This window comes from Nerophis lumbriciformis, linkage group LG06 (genome assembly GCF_033978685.3).
Source record: "Nerophis lumbriciformis linkage group LG06, RoL_Nlum_v2.1, whole genome shotgun sequence".
NCBI lineage: Eukaryota > Metazoa > Chordata > Actinopteri > Syngnathiformes > Syngnathidae > Nerophis > Nerophis lumbriciformis.
This window is the reverse complement of record NC_084553.2, coordinates 210,985-230,029: the sequence shown is the minus strand read 5'-3', so window position 1 is coordinate 230,029 and position 19,045 is coordinate 210,985. Positions and strand designations below refer to the sequence as shown.

At 28.1% G+C, this 19,045-nt stretch overlaps 1 protein-coding gene across 1 annotated transcript in view; it reads right to left on the bottom strand.

Moving 5' to 3' along the window:
- Positions 1-18,378, bottom strand: part of LOC133608400 (COUP transcription factor 2-like) — a 35,849-nt gene extending 17,471 nt beyond the window's left edge. Inside the window, exons 1-2 of the mRNA XM_061963608.2 lie at positions 17,756-18,378; positions 2,961-3,512 (exon numbers count right to left, since the gene is read on the bottom strand). Of these exons, the coding sequence (XP_061819592.1) occupies positions 2,961-3,512; positions 17,756-18,161 (958 nt within the window). The 5' untranslated portion in view covers positions 18,162-18,378. The remainder of the gene's footprint in view (positions 1-2,960; positions 3,513-17,755) is intronic.
- Between the last annotated feature and the right edge of the window lie 667 nt (positions 18,379-19,045).

Genomic DNA, 19,045 nt, shown 5'->3' with positions numbered 1-19,045 from the left:
CTGCCCTGATGGAACCATTGCTGCGGGGTACGTGAGAGATTCCTGGGATGAATGGAGAATCATGTGCCTCTCAGTCCTTTCCATCCAAGACGTGGAAGACATCTACCTTTTTGGAAGCGTGATCGTGGAGACACCTGCTGATTGGGCTGGGCATTGCTCTGGTGTATCGTCAAATTCGTAAGACGATGGCAGCCACTCAGGGAGCCCAAAGGCTGTTCGCCCCAATGGAAGGTTTGGGCAGGGCTGTGGGATCACAGACTGGGACAATTTCTGAACTGAATCGCAAGATGGATCACATCATGGAAAAGCTGGTCAGGGGAAAATTGGATATGAGGGCCAGCATGGACGAATAGAACAGACAAGCCATTGTAATGTCTGCTCGCGGAAAAACAAAAATCCTAATCTACGATTTGACTCCCTCGAATGGCTTTGACGCTGCAACAATAAAGACCTATCCTATTTGTTGTATAGAGGATCTTTGATTGTTATTAAGATCGAGCTTCTTAATTACGACTTGATCAGTTGTTATTGTGCCTCACATGAAAACGATCTGACACTAATTGTTGTATAGAGGATCTTTGATTGTTATTAAGATCGATCTTCTTAATTACGAAATGATCAGTTATTGAGCCTCACATGAGAACGATCTGACACTAATTGTTATATAGAGGATCTTTGGTTGTTATTAAGATCGAGCTTCTTGATTACGACTTGATCAGTTGTTATCGTCCCTCACATGAGAACGATCTGACACTAATTGTTATATAGAGGATCTTTGGTTGTTAATAAGATCGAGCTTCTTAATTACGACTTGATCATTTGTTATTGAGCCTCACATGAGAACGATCTGACACTAATTGTTATATAGAGGATCTTTGGTTGTCATTAAGATCGATCTTCTTGATTACGACTTGATCAGTTGTTATTGTGCCTCACATGAGAACGATCTGACACTAATTGTTATATAGAGGATCTTTGGTTGTTATTAAGATGGAGCTTCTTAATTACAACTTGATCAGTTGCACTAATTGTTATATAGAATATCTTTGATTGTTATTAAGATGGATCTTCTTGATTACGACTTGATCAGTTGTTATTGTGCCTTACATGAGAACGATCTGACACTAAGTGTTGTATAGAGGATCTTTGATTGTAATTAAGATAGAGCTTCTTAATCACAACTAACAGTTGTTATTGTCCCTCACATGAGAACGATCTGACACTAATTGTTATATAGAGGATCTTTGGTTGTTATTAAGATGGAGCTTCTTAATTACGACTTGATCAGTTGCACTAATTGTTATATAGAGGATCTTTGATTGTTATTAAGATCGATCTTCTTGATTACGACTTGATCAGTTGTTATTGAGCCTCACATGAGAACGATCTGACACTAATTGTTGTATAGAGGATCTTTGATTGTTATTAAGATCGATCTTCTTAATTACGACTTGATCAGTTGCACTAATTGTTATATAGAGGATCTTTGGTTGTTATTAAGATGGAGCTTCTTAATCAGGACTTGATCAGTTGTTATTGAGCCTCACATGAGAACGATCTGACACTAATTGTTGTGTAGAGGATCTTTGATTGTTATTAAGATGGAGCTTCTTAATTACGACTTGATCAGTTGCACTAATTGTTATATAGAGGATCTTTGGTTGTTATTAAGATGGAGCTTCTTAATCAGGACTTGATCAGTTGTTATTGTGCCTCACATGAGAACGATCTGACACTAATTGTTGTATAGAGGATCTTTGATTGTTATTAAGATGGAGCTTCTTAATTACGACTTGATCAGTTGCACTAATTGTTGTATAGAGGATCTTTGGTTGTTATTAAGATAGAGCTTCTTAATTACGACTTGATCAATTGTTATTGTGCCTCACATGAGAACGACCTGACACTAATTGTCATATAGAGGATCTTTGATTGTTATTAAGATCGATCTTCTTGATTACGACTTGATCAGTTGTTATCGTCCCTCACATGAGAACGACCTGACACTAATTGTTGTGTAGAGGATCTTTGATTGTTATTAAGATCGATCTTCTTGAATAGAACTTGATCAGTTGTTATTGAGCCTCACATGAGAACGTTCTAACACTAATTGTTGTATAGAGAATCTTTGATTGTTATTAAGATGGAGCTTCTTAATTATGACTTGATCAGTTGCACTAATTGTTATATAGAGGATCTTTGGTTGTTATTAAGATGGAGCTTCTTAATCAGGACTTGATCAGTTGTTATTGTGCCTCACATGAGAACGATCTGACACTAATTGTCATATAAAGGATCTTTGATTGTTATTAAGATCGATCTTCTTGAATAGAACTTGATCAGTTGTTATTGAGCCTCACATGAGAACGATCTGACACTAATTGTTATATAGAGGATCTTTGATTGTTATTAAGATGGAGCTTCTTAATTACGTCTTGATCAGTTGCACTAATTGTTATATAGAGGATCTTTGGTTGTTATTAAGATCGAGCTTCTTAATTACGACTTGATCAGTTGTTATTGTGCCTCACATGAGAAGGACCTGACACTAATTGTTGTATAGAGGATCTTTGATTGTTATTAAGATCGATCTTCTTGATTACGACTTGATCAGTTGTTATTGAGCCTCACATGAGAACGATCTGACACTAATTGTTGTATAGAGGATCTTTGATTGTTATTAAGATGGAGCTTCTTAATTACGACTTGATCAGTTGCACTAATTGTTATATAGAGGATCTTTGGTTGTTATTAAGATGGAGCTTCTTAATTAGGACTTGATCATTTGTTATTGAGCCTCACATGAGAACGATCTGACACTAATTGTTATATAGAGGATCTTTGATTGTTATAAAGATGGATCTTGAACGACCTGACACTAATCGGATCAGTGTTTAGTCGGCTAGTGGGTGTCCTGCGTGGGTGCAAGGCGTGGCGATGACGTCACGACGGTGACGTACCGGTGGTGAAGAGCGCGATGGCCTTGATGCAGCTGTACTCCGCCGAGTCCACGTGCAGCACCTTCAGCTTCTCCACCTGCTCCTGGAAGACCCGGATGTGGTCCACGAAGGCCACCACGCGCTCGGCGGACATGGGCGAGGCGTGCAGGCCGGCGGCGGCCAGCAGCGGCGCCACGTGCACGGGCATGGCGCACTGCGCGGCGTTCAGCACGAACAGTTCGCTCCAGGTGAGGCGCAGCAGCGCCACCTGGTCGCACACCTGCAGGTCGGGGAAGAAGGGGATGTGGCGCGCCCACTCCACGGCGCTGAAGAGCATGCGCGCCGCCAGCTCGCAGATGTTCTCGATGCCCGCCATGTTGCCGCCGCCGCCCGCCGCCGCCAGGCACTGCGCGTGCGCGCCGTAGCGCGACGCGGACGCGGCGTAAGGCTCGGCCCGCAGCAGCAGCGAGATGTAGCCCGACAGGTAGGCGTGGTGGCACTGCAGGGGGTCCCCGCCGCTCAGCGACAACTGCCCGTGGTACGCCTGCGCGGGCATGCGGCCTCTCTGCACGGCTGCGTGCGCAACACAAGAAGAGAGAAGTCGGTCACACACACACACGCGCGCCCTCAGGAAGCTTCCCGCGAACATCGCGTGCAGCGGCGGGCGCGCGCGTCGGCTCGGAACAGGCGCTAAATTTAGCACTCGCGCTGTCTGATTCTCACGCACGCGCACACACACATTGTTAATAAATAAATACATTATTGGGGTAAAACTAGGAGCCTTTTTAAAACAGTTTTAGTAAATAAACGAAATATTGTGGTAATTTAGGAGCCTTTTTAAGAATTTTTTTTAGTAAATAAACAAGGTATTGTTAATTTATGAGTCTTTTTGAAATACTTTGCAGTAAATAAACAAGTAATTGTGTTAAATTAGGAGCCTTTTGAAATATAAAAAACAATAGCAAATAAATTAAATACTGTGTTAAATTGTGAGCCTTTTTAAAACATGTTTTAGTAAATAAACAAAATATTGTGTACATTTGGGAACCTTTTGAAAAAAATGTTTGTAAATAAACAAATTATTGAGGCTTTTAAAAACATATTTAGTAAATAAACGAAATATTGTGGTAATTTAAGAGCCTTTTTGAAATATTTTTTAGTAAATAAACAAAATATTGTGTAAATTTGGGAACCTTTTGAAAAAAATGTTTGTAAATAAACAAATTATTGGGGTAAAACTAGGAGCCTTTTTAAAACAGTTTTAGTAAATAAACGAAATATTGTGGTAATTTAGGAGCCTTTTTAAGAATTTTTTTTAGTAAATAAACAAGGTATTGTTAATTTAGGAGTCTTTTTGAAATACTTTGCAGTAAATAAACAAGTAATCGTGTTAAATTAGGAGCCTTTTGAAATATAAAAAACAATAGCAAATAAATAAAATACAGTGTGAGCCTTTTTAAAACATGTTTTAGTAATAAACAAAATATTGTGTACATTTGGGAACCTTTTGAAAAAAATGTTTGTAAATAAACAAATTATTGGGGTAAAATTAGGAGGCTTTTAAAAACATATTTAGTAAATAAACGAAATATTGTGGTAATTTAGGAGCCTTTTTTAAATATTTTTTTGGAAATAAACAAAATATTGTGTACATTTAGGAAGCTTTTTAAAACATTTTTAGTAAATAAACAAATTATTGGGGTACAATTAGGGGGCTTTTAAAAACATTTTTAGTAAATAAACGAAATATTGTGGTAATTTAGGAGCCTTTTGGAAAAACATTTTTAGTAAATAAATTGTGTTAAAATAGGAGCCTTTTTAAAAACAATTTTGTAAATAAAGGAATTATTGTGTTGAATTGGGAGCTTTAAAAAAAAAAGTAAATAAATGAAATATTGTGTTAAATTGGGAGCCTATTGAAAACATTGTTTAGTAAATAAAGTATTGTGTTGATTTAGGAGCCTTTTAAAATATTTTTAGTAAATAAACGAATTATTGTGTTGAATTGGGAGCCTTTTGAAAACATTGTTTAGTAAATAAACAAAGTATTGTGTTAATTGAGGAGCCTTTTAAAATATTTTAGTAAATAAACGAAATATTGTGGTAATTTAGGAGCCTTTTTAAGAATTTTTTTAGTAAATAAACAAGGTATTGTTAATTTAGGAGTCTTTTTGAAATACTTTGCAGTAAATAAACAAATAATTGTGTTAAATTAGGAGCCTTTTGAAATATAAAAAACAATAGCAAATAAATAAAATACTGTGTTAAATTGTGAGCCTTTTAAAACATGTTGTAGTAAATAAACAAAATATTGTGTACATTTGGGAACCTTTTGAAAAAAATGTTTGTAAATAAACAAATTATTGAGGCTTTTAAAAACATATTTAGTAAATAAACGAAATATTGTGGTAATTTAGGAGCCTTTTTGAAATATTTTTTGGTAAATAAACAAAATATTGTGTAAATTTAGGAAGCTTTTTAAAAGATTTTTAGTAAATAAACAAATTATTTGGGGTACAATTAGGAGGCTTTTTAAAACATTTTTAGTAAATAAACGAAATATTGTGGTAATTTAGGAGCCTTTTTGAAATATTTTTTAGTAAATAAACAAAATATTGTGTAAATTTAGGAAGCTTTTTAAAAGATTTTTAGTAAATAAACAAATTATTGGGGTACAATTAGGGGGCTTTTTGAAATATTTTTTTAGTAAATAAATTATTGTGTTAAAATAGGAGCCTTTTTAAAAACAATTTTGTAAATAAACGAAATATTGTGTTAAATTGGGAGCTTTTTAAGAATCTTTTTAGTAAATAAACAAGGTATTGTTAATTTAGGAGTCTTTTTGAAATACTTTGCAGTAAATAAACAAATAATCGTGTTAAATTAGGAGCCTTTTGAAATATAAAAAACAATAGCAAATAAATAAAATACTGTGTTAAATTGTGAGCCTTTTAAAACATGTTTTAGTAAATAAACAAAATATTGTGTAAATTTGGGAACCTTTTGAAAAAAATGTTTGTAAATAAACAAATTATTGGGGTGAAATTAGGAGGCTTTTAAAAACATATTTAGTAAATAAACGAAATATAGTGGTAATTTAGGAGCCTTTTTGAAATATTTTTTAGTAAATAAACAAAATATTGTGTAAATTTAGGAAGCTTTTTAAAAGATTTTTAGTAAATAAACAAATGATTGGGGTACAATTAGGAGGCTTTTTAAAACATTTTTAGTAAATAAACGAAATATTGTGGTAATTTAGGAGCCTTTTGAAATATAAAAAACAATAGCAAATAAATAAAATACTGTGTTAAATTGTGAGCCTTTTAAAACATGTTTTAGTAAATAAACAAAATATTGTGTAAATTTGGGAACCTTTTGAAAAAAATGTTTGTAAATAAACAAATTATTGTGTTAAATTAGGAGGCTTTTAAAAACATATTTAGTAAATAAACGAAATATTGTGGTAATTTAGGAGCCTTTTTGAAATATTTTTTAGTAAATAAACAAAATATTGTGTAAATTTAGGAAGCTTTTTAAAAGATTTTTAGTAAATAAACAAATTATTGGGGTACAATTAGGAGGCTTTTAAAAACATTTTTAGTAAAGAAACGAAATATTGTGTAAATTTGGGAACCTTTTGAAAAAAATGTTTGTAAATAAACAAATGATTGGGGTAAATTTAGGAGGGTTTTAAAAACATATTTAGTAAATAAACGAAATATTGTGCTAATTGAGGAGCCTTTTTGAAATATTTTTTAGTAAATAAACAAAATATCGTGTAAATTTAGGAAGCTTTTTAAAACATTTTATTAAATAAACAAACGATTGGGGTACAATTAGGAGGCTTTTTAAAACATTTTTAGTAAATAAACGAAATATTGTGGTAATTTAGGAGCCTTTTTGAAATATTTTTTTAGTAAATAAACAAATTGTGTTAAAATAGGAGCCTTTTTAAAAACAATTTTGTAAATAAACAAATAATTGTGTTAAATTAGGAGCCTTTTGAAATATAAAAAACAATAGCAAATAAATAAAATACTGTGTTAAATTGTGAGCCTTTTTAAAACATGTTTTAGTAAATAAACAAAATATTGTGTAAATTTGGGAACCTTTTGAAAAAAATGTTTGTAAATAAACAAATTATTGGGGTAAAATTAGGAGGTTTTTAAAAACATATTTAGTAAATAAACGAAATATTGTGGTAATTTAGGAGCCTTTTTGAAATATTTTTTAGTAAATAAACAAAATATTTTGTAAATTTAGGAAGCTTTTTAAAAGATTTTTAGTAAATAAACAAATTATTGGGGTACAATTAGGGGGCTTTTTAAAACATTTTTAGTAAAGAAACGAAATATTGTGTAAATTTGGGAACCTTTTGAAAAAAATGTTTGTAAATAAACAAATTATTGGGGTAAAATTAGGAGGCTTTTAAAAACATATTTAGTAAATAAACGAAATATTGTGGTAATTTAGGAGCCTTTTTGAAATATTTTTTAGTAAATAAACAAAATATTGTGTAAATTTAGGAAGCTTTTTAAAAGATTTTTAGTAAATAAACAAATTATTGGGGTACAATTAGGGGGCTTTTTAAAACATTTTTAGTAAATAAACGAAATATTGTGGTAATTTCGGAGCCTTTTTGAAATATTTTTTTAGTAAATAAATTATTGTGTTAAAATAGGAGCCTTTTTAAAAACAATTTTGTAAATAAACGAAATATTGTGTTAAATTGGGAGCTTTTTAAAAATCTTTTTAGTAAATAAACAAGGTATTGTTAATTTAGGAGTCTTTGAAATACTTTGCAGTAAATAAACAAATAATTGTGTTAAATTAGGAGCCTTTTGAAATATAAAAAACAATAGCAAATAAATAAAATGCTGTGTTAAATTAGGAGCCTTTTTAAAACATTTTTAGTAAATAAACAAAATATTGTGTAAATTTGGGAACCTTTTGAAAAAAATGTTTGTAAATAAACAAATTATTGGGGTAAAATTAGGAGGCTTTTAAAAAGATATTTAGTAAATAAACGAAATATTGTGGTAATTTAGGAGCCTTTTTGAAATATTTTTTAGTAAATAAACAAAATATTGTGTAAATTTAGAAAGCTTTTTAAAAGATTTTTAGTAAATAAACAAATTATTGGGGTACAATTAGGAGGCTTTTTAAAACATTTTTAGTAAATAAACGAAATATTGTGGTAATTTAGGAGCCTTTTTGAAATATTTTTTAGTAAATAAAAAACAAAATATTGTGTAAATTTAGGAAGCTTTTTAAAACATTTTTAGTAAATAAACAAATTATTGGGGTAAAATTAGGAGGCTTTTAAAAACATATTTAGTAAATAAACGAAATATTGTGCTAATTGAGGAGCCTTTTTGAAATATTTTTTAGTAAATAAACAAAATATCGTGTAAATTTAGGAAGCTTTTTAAAACATTTTATTAAATAAACAAACGATTGGGGTACAATTAGGAGGCTTTTTAAAACATTTTTAGTAAATAAACGAAATATTGTGGTAATTTAGGAGCCTTTTTGAAATATTTTTTTAGTAAATAAACAAATTGTGTTAAAATAGGAGCCTTTTTAAAAACAATTTTGTAAATAAACAAATAATTGTGTTAAATTAGGAGCCTTTTGAAATATAAAAAACAATAGCAAATAAATAAAATACTGTGTTAAATTGTGAGCCTTTTTAAAACATGTTTTAGTAAATAAACAAAATATTGTGTAAATTTGGGAACCTTTTGAAAAAAATGTTTGTAAATAAACAAATTATTGGGGTAAAATTAGGAGGTTTTTAAAAACATATTTAGTAAATAAACGAAATATTGTGGTAATTTAGGAGCCTTTTTGAAATATTTTTTAGTAAATAAACAAAATATTTTGTAAATTTAGGAAGCTTTTTAAAAGATTTTTAGTAAATAAACAAATTATTGGGGTACAATTAGGGGGCTTTTTAAAACATTTTTAGTAAAGAAACGAAATATTGTGTAAATTTGGGAACCTTTTGAAAAAAATGTTTGTAAATAAACAAATTATTGGGGTAAAATTAGGAGGCTTTTAAAAACATATTTAGTAAATAAACGAAATATTGTGGTAATTTAGGAGCCTTTTTGAAATATTTTTTAGTAAATAAACAAAATATTGTGTAAATTTAGGAAGCTTTTTAAAAGATTTTTAGTAAATAAACAAATTATTGGGGTACAATTAGGGGGCTTTTTAAAACATTTTTAGTAAATAAACGAAATATTGTGGTAATTTCGGAGCCTTTTTGAAATATTTTTTTAGTAAATAAATTATTGTGTTAAAATAGGAGCCTTTTTAAAAACAATTTTGTAAATAAACGAAATATTGTGTTAAATTGGGAGCTTTTTAAAAATCTTTTTAGTAAATAAACAAGGTATTGTTAATTTAGGAGTCTTTGAAATACTTTGCAGTAAATAAACAAATAATTGTGTTAAATTAGGAGCCTTTTGAAATATAAAAAACAATAGCAAATAAATAAAATGCTGTGTTAAATTAGGAGCCTTTTTAAAACATTTTTAGTAAATAAACAAAATATTGTGTAAATTTGGGAACCTTTTGAAAAAAATGTTTGTAAATAAACAAATTATTGGGGTAAAATTAGGAGGCTTTTAAAAAGATATTTAGTAAATAAACGAAATATTGTGGTAATTTAGGAGCCTTTTTGAAATATTTTTTAGTAAATAAACAAAATATTGTGTAAATTTAGAAAGCTTTTTAAAAGATTTTTAGTAAATAAACAAATTATTGGGGTACAATTAGGAGGCTTTTTAAAACATTTTTAGTAAATAAACGAAATATTGTGGTAATTTAGGAGCCTTTTTGAAATATTTTTTAGTAAATAAAAAACAAAATATTGTGTAAATTTAGGAAGCTTTTTAAAACATTTTTAGTAAATAAACAAATTATTGGGGTAAAATTAGGAGGCTTTTAAAAACATATTTAGTAAATAAACGAAATATTGTGGTAATTTAGGAGCCTTTTTGAAATATTTTTTGGTAAATAAACAAAATATTGTGTAAATTTAGGAAGCTTTTTAAAAGATTTTTAGTAAATAAACAAATTATTGGGGTACAATTAGGGGGCTTTTTAAAACATTTTTAGTAAATAAACGAAATATTGTGTAAATTTGGGAACCTTTTGAAAAAAATGTTTGTAAATAAACAAATTATTGGGGTAAAATTAGGAGGCTTTTAAAAACATATTTAGTAAATAAACAAAATATTGTGGTAATTTAGGAGCCTTTTTGAAATATTTTTTAGTAAATAAACACGATATTGTGTAAATTTAGGAAGCTTTTTAAAACATTTTAGTAAATAAACAAATTATTGGGGTACAATTAGAAGGCTTTTTAAAACATTTTTAGTAAATAAACGAAATATTGTGGTAATTTAGGAGCCTTTTTGAAAAAAAATTTTAGTAAATAAACAAATTATTGTGTTAAAATAGGCACCTTTTTAAAAACAATTTAATAAATAAACGAATTATTGGGGTACAATTAGGAGGCTTTTTAAAAAAAATTTTAGTAAATAAACGAAATATTGTGGTAATTTAGGAGCCTTTTGGAAATATTTTTTTAGTAAATAAACAAATTATTGTGTTATAATAGGAGCCTTTTTAAAAACAATTTAGTAAATAAACGAATTATTGTGTTAAATTGGGAGCTTTTAAAAAAAAAGTAAATAAATGAAATATTGTGTTAAATTGGGAGCCTATTGAAAACATTGTTTAGTAAATATAGTATTGAGTTAATTTAGGAGCCTTTTAAAATATTTTTAGTTAATAAACGAATTATTGTGTTAAATTGGGAGCCTTTTGAAAACATTGTTTAGTAAATAAACAAAGTATTGTGTTAATTGAGGAGCCTTTTAAAATACTTTAGTAAATAAACGAAATATTGTGTTAAATTGGGAGCCTTTTGTAAACATTGTTTAGTAAATAAAGTATTGTGTTAATTTAGGAGCCTTTTAAAATATTTTAGTAAATAAACGAATTATTGTGTTAAATTGGGAGCCTTTTGAAAACATTGTTTAGTGAATAAACAAAGTATTGTGTTAATTTAGGAGCCTTTTAAAATATTTTAGTAAATAAATAAAATACTGTGTTAAATTGTGAGCCTTTTTAAAACATGTTTTAGTAAATAAACAAAATATTGTGTACATTTGGGAACCTTTTGAAAAAAATGTTTGTAAATAAACAAATTATTGGGGTAAAATTAGGAGGCTTTTAAAAACATGTTTAGTAAATAAACGAAATATTGTGGTAATTTAGGAGCCTTTTTGAAATATTTTTTAGTAAATAAACAAAATATTGTGTAAATTTAGGAAGCTTTTTAAAAGATTTTTAGTAAATAAATTATTGGGGTACAATTAGGGGGCTTTTTAAAAAATGTTTAGTAAATAAACGAAATATTGTGGTAATTTAGGAGCCTTTTTGAAATATTTTTTTTAGTAAATAAACAAATTATTGTGTTAAAATAGGAGCCTTTTTTAAAAACAATTTTGTAAATAAAGGAATTATTGTGTTAAATTGGGAGCTTTTAAAAAAAAAGTAAATAAATGAAATATTGTGTTAAATTGGGAGCCTATTGAAAACATTGTTTAGTAAATAAAGTATTGTGTTAATTTAGGAGCCTTTTAAAATATTTTTAGTAAATAAACGAATTATTGTGTTAAATTGGGAGCCTTTTGAAAACATTGTTTAGTAAATAAACAAAGTATTGTGTTAATTGAGGAGCCTTTTAAAATATTTTAGTAAATAAACGAAATATTGTGTTAAATTGGGAGCCTTTTGTAAACATTGTTTAGTAAATAAAGTATTGTGTTAATTTAGGAGCCTTTTAAAATATTTGAGTAAATAAACGAATTATTGTGTTAAATTGGGAGCCTTTTGAAAACATTGTTTAGTGAATAAACAAAGTATTGTGTTAATTTAGGAGCCTTTTAAAATATTTTAGTAAATAAACGAATGATTGTGTTAAATTGGGAGCTTCATTTATTTATTTAAAAAAAAAAAGGTAAATAAATGAATTATTGTGTTAAATTAGAAGCCTTTTGAAAACAATGTTTAGTAAATAAACAAAGTATTGTCTTAATTTAGGAGCCTTTTAAAATATTTTAGTAATTAAACGAATGATTGTGTTAAATTGGGAGCCTTTTGAAAACATTGTTTACTAAATAAACACATTATTGTGTTAATTTAGGAGCCTTTTAAAATATTTTTAGTAAATAAACGAATTATTGTGTTAAATTGGGAGCTTTTTTTTTTTTTTAAAAAGGTAAATAAATGAATTATTGTGTTAAATTGGGAGCCTTTTGAAAACATTGTTTAGTAAATAAACAAATTATTGTGTTAATTTAGGAACCTTTTGAAAACATTGTTTAGTAAATAAACAAAGTAATGTGTTGATTTAGGAGCCTTTTAAAATATTTTTAGTAAATAAACGAATTATTGGAGCTTTTTTTTTTTTTTTTAAAGTGTAAATAAATGAATTATTGTGTTAAATTGGGAGCCTTTTGAAAACATTGTTTAGTAAATAAACAAATAATTGTGTTAATTTAGGAACCTTTTGAAAACATTGTTTAGTAAATAAACAAATTATTGTGTTAATTTAGGAACCTTTGAAAACACTGTTTAGTAAATAAACAAATTATTGTGTTAATTTAGGAACCTTTTGAAAACATTGTTTAGTAAATAAACAAATTATTGTGTTAATTTAGGAGCCTTTTGAAAACATTGTTTAGTAAATAAACAAATTATTGTTTTAATTTAGGAACCTTTTGAAAATATTGTTTAGTAAATAAACAAAGTATTGTGTTAATTTAGGAACCTTTTGAAAACATTGTTTAGTAAATAAACAAATTATTGCATTAATTTAGGAGCCTTTTGAAAACATTTTTTAGTAAATAAACAAAATATTGTGTTAATTTAGGAGCCTTTTAAAATATTTTTAGTAAATAAACAAATTGGGGTAAAACTAGGAACCTTTATAAAACATTTTTAGCAAATAAACGAAATATTGTGGTAATTTAGGAGCCTTTTGGAAAACATTTTTTAGTAAATAAACAAATTATTGTGTTAAATTAGGAGCCTTTTTAAAAACAATTTAGTAATTTGTGTTAATTTAGAAGCATATTTAAAATATTTTAGTAAATAAACGAATTATTATGTTAAATTGGGAGCTTTTTTATATAAAAAAAATTGTAAATAAATGAATTATTGTGTTAAATTGGGAACCTTTTGAAAACATTGTTTGGTAAATAAATGAAGTATTGTGTTAATTTAGGATCCTATTTAAAATATTTTAGTAAATAAACGAATTATTGTGTTAAATTGGGAGCCTTTTGAAAACATTGTTTAGTAAATAAACACAGTATTGTGTTGATTTAGGAGCCTTTTAAAATATTTTAGTAAATAAATTATTGGAGCTTTTTTTCTTTTTTTTTAAAGTGTAAATAAATGAATTATTGTGTTAAATTGGGAACCTTTTGAAAACATTGTTTAGTAAATAAACAAATTATTGTGTTAATTTAGGAACCTTTTGAAAATATTGTTTAGTAAATAAACAAATTATTGTGTTAATTTAAGAACCTTTTGAAAACATTGTTTAGTAAATAAACAAATGATTGTGTTAATTTAGGAACCTTTTGAAAACATTGTTTAGTAAATAAACAAATTATTGTGTTAATTTAGGAACCTTTTGAAAACATTGTTTAGTAAATAAACAAATTATTGTGTTAATTTAGGAGCCTTTTGAAAACATTGTTTAGTAAAAAAACAAATAATTGTGTTAATTTAGGAACCTTTTGAAAACATTGTTTAGTAAATAAACAAATTATTGTGTTAATTTAGGAACATTTTGAAAACATTGTTTAGTAAATAAACAAATTATTGGGGTAAAACTAGGAGCCTTTATAAAACATTTTTAGCAAATAAACGAAATATTGTGGTAATTTAGGAGCCTTTTGGAAAACATTTTTTAGTAAATAAACAAATTATTGTGTTAAATTAGTAGCCTTTTTAAAAACAATTTAGTAAAAAAACAAGTATTGTGTTAATTTAGGAGCATACTTAAAATATTTTAGTGAATAAACGAATTATTATGTTAAATTGGGAGCTTTTTTTATATAAAAAATGTAAATAAATGAATTATTGTGTTAAATTGGGAGCCTTTTGAAAACATTGTTTAGTAAATAAACGAATTATTGTGTTAATGTAGGAGCCTATTTAAAATATTTTAGTAAATAAACAAATTATTGTGTTAAACTGGGAGCCTTTTGAAAACATTGTTTGGTAAATAAACAAAGTATTGTGTTGATTTAGGAGCCTTTTAAAATATTTTTAGTAAATAAACGAATTATTGGAGCTTTTTTTTTTTTTTAAAGTGTAAATAAATGAATTATTGTGTTAAATTTGGAGCCTTTTGAAAACATTGTTTAGTAAATAAACAAATTATTGTGTTAATTTAGGAGCCTTTTTTAAAAATAATTTAGTAAATAAACGAAGTATTGTGTTAATTTAAGAGCCTATTTAAAATGTTTTAGTAAATAAACGAATTATTATGTTAAATTGGGAGCTTTTTATTATATAAAAAAGTGTAAATAAATGAATTATTGTGTTAAATTGGGAGCCTTTTGAAAACATTGTTTAGTAAATAAACAAAGTCATGTGTTGATTCAGGAGCCTTTTAAAATATTTTTAGTAAATAAACGAATTATTGGAGTTTTTTTTTTTTTTAAAGTGTAAATAAATGAATTATTGTGTTAAATTTGGAGCCTTTTGAAAACATTGTTTAGTAAATAAACAAATTGTTGTGTTAATTTAGGAACCTTTTGAAAATATTGTTTAGTAAATAAACAAATTATTGTGTTAATTTAGGAACCTTTTGAAAACATTGTTTAGTAAATAAACAAATTATTGTGTTAATTTAGGAACCTTTTGAAAATATTGTTTAGTAAATAAACAAAGTATTGTGTTAATTTAGGAACCTTTTGAAAACATTGTTTAGTAAATAAACAAAGTATTGCGTTCATTTAGGAGCCTTTTGAAAACATTGTTTAATAAATAAACAAATTATTGTGTTAATTTAGGAACCTTTTGAAAACATTGTTTAGTAAATAAACAAAGTATTGTGTTAATTTAGGAACCTTTTGAAAACACAGTTTAGTAAATAAACACAGTATTGTGTTGCTTTAGGAGCCTTTTAAAATATTTTAGTAAATAAATTATTGGAGCTTTTAAAAAAAAAGAAAAAAAAAGGTGTAAATAAATGAATTATTGTGTTAAATTGGGAGCCTTTTGAAAACATTGTTTAGTAAATAAACAAAGTATTGTGTTGATTTAGGAGCCTATTTAAAATATTTTAGTAAATAAACAAAGTATTGTGTTGATTTAGGAACCTTTTGAAAACATTGTTTAGTAAATAAACAAATTATTGTGTTAATTTAGGAACCTTTTGAAAACATTGTTTAGTAAATAAACAAAGTAATGTGTTGATTTAGGAGCCTTTTAAAATATTTTTAGTAAATAAACGAATTATTGGAGCTTTTTTTTTTTTTTTAAGTGTAAATAAATGAATTATTGTGTTAAATTTGGAGCCTTTTGAAAACATTGTTTAGTAAATAAACAAATTATTGTGTTAATTTAGGAGCCTTTTTTAAAAATAATTTAGTAAATAAACGAAGTATTGTGTTAATTTAGGAGCCTATTTAAAATGTTTTAGTAAATAAACGAATTATTATGTTAAATTGGGAGCTTTTTATTATATAAAAAAGTGTAAATAAATGAATTATTGTGTTAAATTGGGAGCCTTTTGAAAACATTGTTTAGTAAATAAACAAAGTCATGTGTTGATTCAGGAGCCTTTTAAAATATTTTTAGTAAATAAACGAATTATTGGAGCTTTTTTTTTTTTTAAAGTGTAAATAAATGAATTATTGTGTTAAATTTGGAGCCTTTTGAAAACATTGTTTAGTAAATAAACAAATTGTTGTGTTAATTTAGGAACCTTTTGAAAACATTGTTTAGTAAATAAACAAATTATTGTGTTAATTTAGGAACCTTTTGAAAACATTGTTTAGTAAATAAACAAAGTATTGCGTTAATTTAGGAGCCTTTTTAAAACATTGTTTAGTAAATAAACAAAGTATTGTGTTAATTTAGGAGCCTTTTGAAAACATTGTTTAGTAAATAAACAAAGTAATGTGTTGATTTAGGAGCCTTTTAAAATATTTTTAGTAAATAAACGAATTATTGGAGCTTTAAAAAAAAAAAAAAGGGTAAATAAATGAATTATTGTGTTAAATTGGGAGCTTTTTGAAAACATTGTTTAGTAAATAAACAAATGATTGTGTTAATTTAGGAACCTTTTGAAAACATTGTTTAGTAAATAAACAAATGATTGTGTTAATTTAGGAACCTTTTGAAAACATTGTTTAGTAAATAAACAAATTATTGTGTTAATTTAGGAACCTTTTGAAAACATTGTTTAGTAAATAAACAAATTATTGTGTTAAATTAGGAGCCTTTGTAAAAACAATTTAGTAAATAAACGAAGTATTGTGTTAATTTAGGAGCCTATTTAAAATGTTTTAGTAAATAAACGAATTATTATGTTAAATTGGGAGCTTTTTTTATATAAAAAAGTGTAAATAAATGAATTATTGTGTTAATTTAGGAGCATATTTAAAATATTTTAGTAAATAAACGAATTATTGTGTTAAATTGGGAGCCTTTTGAAAACATTGTTTAGTAAATAAACAAAATATTGTGTTAATTTAGGAGCCTTTTAAAATATTTTAGTAAATAAACGAATGATTATAAACAAAGTATTGTGTTGATTTAGGAGCCTTTTAAAATATTTTTAGTATATAAACGAATTATTGGAGCTTTTTTTTTTTTTAAAGTGTAAATAACTGAATTATTGTGTTAATTTGGGAGCCTTTTGAAAACATTGTTTAGTAAATAAACAAATTATTGTGTTAATTTAGGAACCTTTTGAAAATATTCTTTAGTAAATAAACAAAGTTTTGTGTTAATTTAGGAACCTTTTGAAAACATTGTTTAGTAAATAAACAAATTATTGTGTTAATTTAGGAACCTTTTGAAAACATTGTTTGGTAAATAAACGAAGTATTGTGTCAATTTAGGAGCCTTTTAAAATATTTTTAGTAAATAAACGAATTATTGGAGCTTTTTAAAAAAAAAAAAAGTGTAAATAAATGAATTATTGTGTTAAATTTGGAGCCTTTTGAAAACATTGTTTAGTAAATAAACAAATTATTGTGTTAATTTAAGAACCTTTTGAAAACATTGTTTAGTAAATAAACAAATTATTGTGTTGATTTAGGAACCTTTTGAAAACATTGTTTGGTAAATAAACGAAGTATTGTGTCAATTTAGGAGCCTATTTAAAATATTTTAGTAAATAAACGAATTATTGTGTTAAATTGGTAGCTTTTTGAAAACATTGTTTAGTAAATAAACAAAGTATTGCGTTAATTTAGGAGCCTTTTGAAAACATTGTTTAGTAAATATACAAATTATTGCGTTAATTTAGGAGCCTTTTGAAAACATTGTTTAGTAAATAAACAAATTATTGGGGTAAAACTAGGAGCCTTTTAAAAACATTTTTAGTAAATAAACAAATTATTGGGGTAAAACTAGGAGCCTTTTTAAATCATTTTTAGTAAATAAACGAAATATTGTGTTGCATTGGGACAAATTACGACTATTTTCTAGCGCTTGTCCCTTTGCGACGGTGTAAGTAGTGAAATGGAGTGGTCAGGTCTCACCTTCCCTCCTCATGCCGACTTTGAGGCATTTCTTGAGGCGGCAGTACTGGCACTGGTTGCGGTGGTGCTGGTCCACGGGACAGGTGCGGGTGGCGCGGCAGGTGTAGTTGAGGTTCCTGCGCACGGAGCGCTTGAAGAAACTCTTGCAGCCCTCGCAGGTGAACTGGCCGTAATGTTTGCCGCTAGACTTGTCGCCGCACACGATGCACTCCACGGCGGCCAGCGACTGCTTGTCGGACGACATGGACGTGGACGTGGACGACATGGACGAGGACGAGCTGGTGGTGTTGGACGACACGTCAGACATGATGGAGACGCTCCCGGGCGGGTTAACGCTGCAGGCCTCCAGCGACACCGGGGAGGACAGCGTGCCCTCCGCGGGGTTCCTCCACGCCACCATCGCCATGAAGTCCTCCCTTTTAAAAAGTCTTTTTTTGTTTTAAATTAAAAACTCTCGCTCTAATGCGTCATTAAGTGACACGAAAGAAGCTTCGAGGAATGTTTTCTAAATTCCAAAATAAAAGCGCCGGGGAAGATGCGCGAGGATGCGCACGCGCGGCGTCATCCTAAAAAGGCGGCGGGAAGTTTCCAGAATGTTGACTAAAGTCTCTCCAGCGAGCCTTGCTGCCCGAACAAGAAGAAGAAGAAGAAGAAGAGTGACGAAGACGCTTTATTGGCGCCGCCGCTGCTGAAGTGACGTCACTTGCCGATGAGGCGTGGCCTGAGATGGCAGAACCAATCAGGACCCTCGTAATCCCGCGCAACAGTGCCACGATGCCCCCTAGTGGTGAGTAGGCCACTTTTATTTTCGTATTTATGACGTCATCATTTTGCAAGTACCAATGATTGTGTCACATTGTGTGTGTGTGTGTGTGTGTGTGTGTGTGTGTGTGTGTGTGTGTGTGTGTGTGTGTGTGTGTGTGACAATCATTGGTACTTATATATATGTATATATATATATATATATATACATATATATATATAATGTGTATATATATATATATGTGTATATATATATATATATATATATATATATGTATATGTATGTATGTATATATATATGTTAATATATATATATATATCTAGTGTGTGAATGTGAGTGTGAATGTTGTCTGTTTATCTGTGTTGGCCCTGCGATGAGGTGGCGACTTGTCCAGGGTGTACGCCGCCTTCCGCCCGATTGTAGCTGAGATAGGCTCCAGCGCCCCCCGCGACCCTAAAAGGGAATACGCGGTAGGAAATGGATGGATGGATATATATATATATATATAAATATATAAATGTGTGTGT